The sequence below is a fragment of the Hyla sarda genome, chromosome 7, assembly GCF_029499605.1.
Source record: "Hyla sarda isolate aHylSar1 chromosome 7, aHylSar1.hap1, whole genome shotgun sequence".
NCBI classification, from domain to species: Eukaryota; Metazoa; Chordata; class Amphibia; order Anura; family Hylidae; genus Hyla; species Hyla sarda.
Genome location: NC_079195.1, coordinates 66,592,253 through 66,599,650, shown reverse-complemented (window position 1 = coordinate 66,599,650; position 7,398 = coordinate 66,592,253). Strand labels below are relative to the sequence as shown.

Below are 7,398 nucleotides of genomic sequence, written 5' to 3'. Positions count from 1 at the left end.
CTTAAAATGAAAGATTCACACTTTTTTTGAAAAGGGGCTTATTTATGTAAATCAATTATACGCTCTAGGTCAAATAAAGTCGTTTGAAGAGAAAGCCCATAAGTATGGGGTGGCAGACAATCAGAAACATTGTTTTTTTTACAAATAAGTAACGCAGATCATAAATCAATAAAAGGAGAGTTGAGGAGAGTACATTCACATCCCCTTGTTGAATTAATGAGAGGGCCCCCTGTCCCTAAACCCGTGACAAAAATGTATAAAATGCTGATGCTATCAAGGGTAGATGGGAAAGGGACTTGGGGGGGGGGGGGTTACATTCAGATTCATGGGTCAGAGCCATTGTAAACTTGAACTTTACATCATATAATAAGGCCCATGTAATGGTACAGTCTAAGACTTTGTATAGGATGTATTATACTCCATGGGGATTGAAGCGTATGCGCCTCAGACAGGATGCAAACTGTCCAAAATGTCAGATGGAGGATGCTTACTTTTTGTATCTATACTATTCCTATATTCATACATTTTGGAATCATTGATATTATTGAAAAAAGGTGTAACTATAAGATCAAACGAGACCGTTAGAGGCTTATCCTTGGAGATGTCGGGGATTCTATATATAAGAAATGTTTAATTAGACTATTTCCTTATGCAAAGTTGCTGTCCGGGCATGCTGGGAGTTGTGGTTTTGCAGCAGTTGGGGGTTCACAACTTGGAGACCACTGCTATAGAGGGTGCAAATGTATCTGAGCACTGGAACTCAAATAATGTGAAATTTGAGATGATCAAAATGGAGTCCCTGCACTAATTACTTGGGTTCTGGGGTCTGTAAGGTCCATAGTAGAAACATCAGGTTCTGTCCATAGCAGATACTAAATCATGGCAGCTCCAAGAAACAAGCAGTCATCGTGACATCTGACATGTGATGTCATAGACAGCTGGAGGCCTGACATCCCATTGACAGCCGCCCCAGCCTTCAGTCTGTTTATTGTTACAGTGAGATTAGCAACTTCTTCTTCTTGTCTGAGATGGAGCTAAAAGGTTTGGGGTTCGTCCCCCTCCTGTTGGCGTTTTGGTGTGCGGCCTGGCTTGCCACCAGCTACATCATGACGGTCGTCCTCGGCCATGCCGCCTCGACACTGATGCACATCAGGTAAGATAAAAAAGCACAAAGATTCTTATTTCATGGGTTGGGAGTGAGGAAATATCCATAATAACATTGGTTTCTTTTCCTTCACAGTGACGTGGGAAATTTCTTTCCCAAAAACATATTATTGAGAATTGGATTCATAGGGACATCCATTGGCACTTTGGGACTAACCCTTCTTATTTATAAGTATATAGTTATGCATACTGAAGAGTTCAGGGGTCATCAGGTCCTGATCCAGAGGATCCTGCTCGCCATTGTGTGGGCCTCCTGTTTTGGTACAGCTGTCATGCATGTATTTTCCCCCGAAGACTATCCCAGGATACACTTTGTCAGCACGATAATTTCAATTACATGTGAAGCCTTATACTACCTTGGGCAGTCAATCCAGATGTATAAATTACCAGGAGCAAAAAAAGTCATCCACCATAGTAGATGCACCTGCTGTGGCCTGACTTTTGTCTGCACAATTTTCTATTTTGGATATAAAACATTAAAGGAATTATTCTATGATGATGAAGACTGGGATGAGATCCATGAAATCGCCACCATAATCATTGAGTGGGTGATGCTTCTACTGATCCTGATAAACATCGTGACCTATTATTCCACCATGCAGAGGTTATTGTTGACCGTCTCCAGAAACAGCTGCACACTCTCTCTTAGAGTGAAAATAGATGACTTCGGAGTGTAGACCACCATGTGAGCCATCAAGTGGACTTCTGGGAGAAATACTGCACAGGACACGGAAAAATCATCTAAAGAAGAATAACTGGGGGACTACATATCGTGCCAGTAATCATGGCACAATAATATGAGCTGGTGATATTACCTATACAAAAAAAATTAAAAAATTAAAAAAATATATTGGTGTGTGAAGTGTAATACCTAGTTAGAAAAACAGAATCAAATTCATCATTATAACCACCCTGTGCATTACCCTGTTTATTATTTTTCAAGCAAGCACTTTGTTCTAATTGGTCCACTCTCTGGTGTGCTCCTTGTATAAGGGGTTTGGGATACCCTTTTTGTTTAAAACGATCCTCCAGGATATCTAGTCGTTGCTGGCATTTTTGTGTGGAAGAACAATTCCTTCGGATTCTTTTCATTTGACCGAATGGAATGTTCTTCTTCCATTGTCTCAGATGGCAACTGTTAAAGTCGAGGTATCTGTTTGCGTCCACTGCCTTAAAATAAGTGGCAGTATGCAAGCAGCCATCCTGAATATAGATATTTAAATCCAGGAACTCAAATTTTTTGGGGGACTGATGCAGCGCTGCCTTTGGCAATCTCTGGCTCTTCCATAGCGCTTTTTTTGAGGGGACGTGTCGGCTGCCGCTTCGTCTGGTGGTCAACATGCGCTATCTGGCCAGCGAGCCAGGGCCCCGTACAGGAGGTCGCGGGGGGCCCCCAGCGGTCGGACCCCCCCCCCCCCCCGCGATCTGAAACTTATCCCCTATCTTTGGGATAGGGGATGTTTTTAGTGTTGCTCGCGAATATTCGCAATTCGAATATTATTCGCGAATATCGCATATTCGCGAATTCGCGAATTTCGCGAATATAGCGCTATATATTCGTAATTACGAATATTCGTTTTTTTTTTTTTTTTTTTTTTTTTTTTTTTCTTCACAGTACACATCACAGTGATCATCCCTCTCTGCTTCCAGCTTGTGTGGTGTAAAGAAGGCTGTAATACTACTGTGTGAGACTGGCGTGCGAAAATTCGCATATGCGAAAATTAGCATATGCTAATTTTCGCATATGCGAATTTCCACATATGTTAATTTTCGCATGCGCGTATTTTCGCATACGCGAAAATAAAACGAGGATATAACGAATATGCGAATATTCGCGAATATATGACGAATATTCGTCCATATATTCGCGAATATTCGCGAATTCGAATATGGCCTATGCCGCTCAACACTAGATGTTTTTCAACACTGTACTACTCCTTTAATGGCCTCCAAAATGAAGTTCCTCTGATGTATGGGCATCAAGGGATCTTCCACTAAAAAAGATCACACAGCTTCCACTCCTCTGTCATGTGGGATGTTGCTATATAATGAAGCAACATCTAGTGTTGCCCACAAATAGTCCTCTTCCCGTATGATATCTTTCAATAGGGTTAAAGGGGTTATCCAGGAAAAAACTTTTTTTTATATATCAACTGGCTCCAGAAAGTTAAACAGATTTGTAAATTACTTCTATTAAAAAATCTTAATTCTTTCAGTACTTATGAGCTTCTGAAGTTTAGGTTGTTCTTTTCTGTCTAAGTAATCTCTGATGACACATGTCTCGGGAACCGCCTAGTTTAGAAGAGGTTTGCTATAGGAATTTGCTTCTAAACTGGGCGGTTCCCGAGACACGTGTCATCAGAGATTACTTAGACAGAAAAGAACAACCTTAACTTCAGAAGCTCATAAGTACTGAAAGGATTAAGATTTTTTAATAGAAGTAATTTACAAATCTGTTTAACTTTCTGGAACCAGTTGATATATAAAAAAAAAGTTTTTTCCTGGAATACCCCTTTAATAAATGCCCTTTATCTCTGAGGTATGCTGGTAAAGAGACCACACATTTCTGTAACTGATGGTCTATATATTCAGATAAACATCTGGCAACTATCGGACGACCAGGTATTTTTTTTTTCGGTCTTTATGTACCTTAGGTAGAAAATAAAAATAATGAACATTTGGGTTGGGGTTAAATATATATAATGTTTTTCCCTCTTAAAGGGGTACTACGCACCTAGACATCTTATCCCCTCTCCAAAGGACCCCCGTGATCTCGGTTGCGGCACCCTGCTGTCATCACTGCACAGAGAAAACTTGCTCTGTGCGTAATGACGGGTGATACAGGGGCCAGAACATCGGCATAGCCATTGACTGTCCTGGCATGCTGGGAGTTTTGCAACAGCTGGAGACACCCTATTTGGGAAGCACTGCCGTAGGGTAATTTGGTGGTGGATGCAAATCCCTAATTTAGGCCTCAAATGTGCATGGTGGTCTTTCACTTTGGAGCCCTCTCATATTTCAAGGGAACAGTTTTGGGTTACAAATTTTTTCTCTCTTCTTTTACCCCCTTAAGAAAAGGAAAATTTGGGGTCTACACCAGCATGTTAATGTAAAAAAATTAAATTTTTTACACTAACATGCTGGTGTTTCCCCATACTTTTAATTTTCACAAGAGGTAAAAGGACAAAAAATTGTGTATTTTGACGCAAAGTGCTCAGCAGGCGCATAACATGGCTCAGAAGGGAGAGTGTACCATAAACATTTGAGGCCTAAATTGGTGATTTGCACAGGGGTGGCTGATAGTTTCAGCAGTTCTGACATAAACATAAAAAATAAAAAAAACACACACATTTGACCCCATTTTGAAAACTACACCCCTCACGTAAAGTAACAAGGGGTATCATGAGCCTTAACATCCCACAGGTGTTTGACAAGTTGGAGGTGAAAAAAAAAATGTATAATTATTTTCACTAAAATTCTGGTGTTACCCCAATTTTATCATTTTCACAAGGGGTAATAGGAGAAAAAGCCTGCAAAATTTGTAACCCCATTTCTTCTGAGTCAGAAAATACCACACATATGGATGTAAAGTACTCTGCGGGTGAACTACAGGGCTCAGAAGAGAAGGAGCGCTATTGGGCTTTTGGAGACAGAATCTGGCTGAAATTGAAGGCCATGTGCGTTTAGGCCTCCATGGTGCCAGAACAGTGAACCCCCCCCCCCCCCCCCACATGTGACCCCATTTTGGAAACTACACCTCTAATAAGAGGTGCAGTGAGCATTTACACCTCGCATTTTATTACTAAAGTTGACATGTTTTTACTTTTAGAAGACATCAGAGAGCTTCAAAGTTCAGCAGCAATTTTCAAATTTTTCAAAAATTTTCTAAATCGGACTTTTTCAGGGACTAGTTCAGTTTTGAAGTGTATTTGAAGGGCCTTCATATTAGAAATGCCCCCATTATAAAAACTGCACCCCTCAAAGTATCCAAAATGACATTCAGTAATGTGTTAACCCTTTAGGTGTTTCACAGGAATAGCAGCAAAAGTGAAGGAGGAAATTCAAAATCTCAATTTTTTACACCTGCATGTTTTTGTAGACCAAGTTTTTGAATTTTTACAAGGGTTAATAGGAGAAAAAGCCCTCCAAAATGTGTAACCCAATTTCTCTAGAGTAAGGAAATACTTCATATGTGTATGTCAAGTGTTCGGCGGGCACAATAGTGGGCTCAGAAGGGAAGGAGCAACAATGGGATTTTGGAGAGTGAATTTTGCTGAAATGGTTTTTTGGAGGGCATGTCGCATTTAGGAAGCCCCTATAGTGCCAGAACAGCAGAAAACCCCCACATGGGATACCATTTTGGAAACTACACCCCTCAAGGCACGTAACCAGGGGTCCAGTGAGCCTTAACACCACACAGGTGTTTGACAACTTTTCGTTAAAGTCGGATGTGTTAATGAAAATTTTTTTTTTTTTTTACTAAAGTGCAAGTTTCCCCAAGTTTACCATTTTTACAAAGGGTAATGGGAGAAAATGTCCCTCCAAATTTGTAACTCCATCTCTTCTGAGTATGGAAATACCCCATGTGAAAGCAAATTTTGGTGAAATGGCTTTTGGGGGGCATGTCGCATTTAGGAAGCCCCTGTGGTGCAGGGGCATACTATTTTGGAAACTACACCCCTTAAGGAACAAAACAAGGGGTACAGTGAGCCTTAACACCCCACAGGTGTTTGACGACTTTTTGTTAGAGTTGGATATGTAAATGAAAAAAATTTTTTTTCACTAAAATGCTGTTCCTCCCCCCCAAATTTTAAATTTTTACAAGGGGTAACAGGAGAATATTACCCCGAAAATTTGTAACCCCATTTCTTCTGAGTATGGAAATACCCCATATGTGGACATCAAGTGCTCTGCTGGCGCACTACAATGCTCAGAAGAGGAGGAGCGCCATTGAACTTTTGGAAAGAACTGTGATGCCAGAACAGTGGACCCCCCCACATGTGACCCGATTTTGGAAACTACACCCCTCACAGAATTTAATAAGGGGTGCAGTGAGTATTTATGCCCCACTGGCGTTTGACAGATCTTTGGAACAGTGAGCTGTGCAAATGAAAAATGTAATTTTTCACTTTCACAGACCACTATTACAAAAATCTGTCAGACACCTGTGGGGCGTAAATGCTCACTGTACCCCTTATTACATTACATGAGGGGTGTAGTTTCCAAAATGGGGTCACATGTGGGGGGGTTCACTGTTCTGGCACTATGGGGGCTTTGTAAACACACGTGGCCTTCAATTCCGGACACATTTTCTCTTCAAAATCCCAATGGTGCTCTTTCTCTTCTGAGCATTGTAGTGCATCCGCAGAGCACTTTACATCCACATGTGGGGTATTTATATACTCAGAGGAAATGGTGTTACAAATTTTGGGGGGCATTTTTCCTATTTTACCTTGTGAAATTGAAAAATTTAGGGTAAAACCAGCATTTTAGTGAAATTTTTTTTTTCATTTTCCAATCCAAATTTAAAGAAAATTCTTCAAACACCTGTGGGGTGTTAAGGCTGACTATCCCCCTTGTTACGTTCCGTGAGGGGTGTCGTTTCCAAAATGGGGTCACATGTGGGTATTTATTTTTTTTCGTTTATGTCAGAACCGCTGTAAAATCAGCCACCCCTGTGCAAATCACCAATTTAGGCCTCAAATGTACATGGTGCGCTCTCACTCCTGAGCCTTGTTGTGCGCCCGCAGAGCATTTTACGCCCACATATGGGGTATTTCCGTACTCAGGAGAAATTGCGTTAGAAATTTTTTTTTTTTTTTTTTTGCTTTTACTGCTTGTGAAAATAAAAAGTGTGGGGCACCACCAGCATGATAGTGTAAAAATTTAAATTTTCTTACACTAACAGGCTTGGTAGCCCCCAACTTTTCCTTTTCATAAGGGGTAAAAGGAGAAAAAGCCCCCCAAAATTTTTAGTGCAATTTCTTCCGAGTACGGAAATACCCCATATGTGGCCCTAAACTGTTTCCTTGAAATACGACAGGGCTCCGAAGTGAGAGAGCGCCATGCGCATTTGAGGACTACATTAGGGATTGCAAAGGGGTGGACATAGGGGTATTCTACACCAGTGATTCCCAAACAAGGTGCCCCCAACTGTTGCTAAACTCCCAGCATGCCTGGACAGTCAGTGGCTGTCCGGAAATGCTGGGAGTTGTTGTTTTGCAACAGCTGGAG

At 41.1% G+C, this 7,398-nt stretch overlaps 1 protein-coding gene across 1 annotated transcript; it reads left to right on the top strand.

Moving 5' to 3' along the window:
- Window positions 1–1,002: 1,002 nt before the first annotated feature.
- LOC130282364 (uncharacterized) lies at window positions 1,003–1,974 on the top strand. The gene is made up of 2 exons (XM_056530537.1): window positions 1,003–1,153; window positions 1,241–1,974. The coding sequence occupies exons 1-2, from the start codon at window positions 1,029–1,031 to the stop codon at window positions 1,839–1,841; spliced, it is 726 nt and encodes a 241-aa protein (XP_056386512.1). The 5' UTR covers window positions 1,003–1,028; the 3' UTR covers window positions 1,842–1,974.
- Window positions 1,975–7,398: the final 5,424 nt, after the last annotated feature.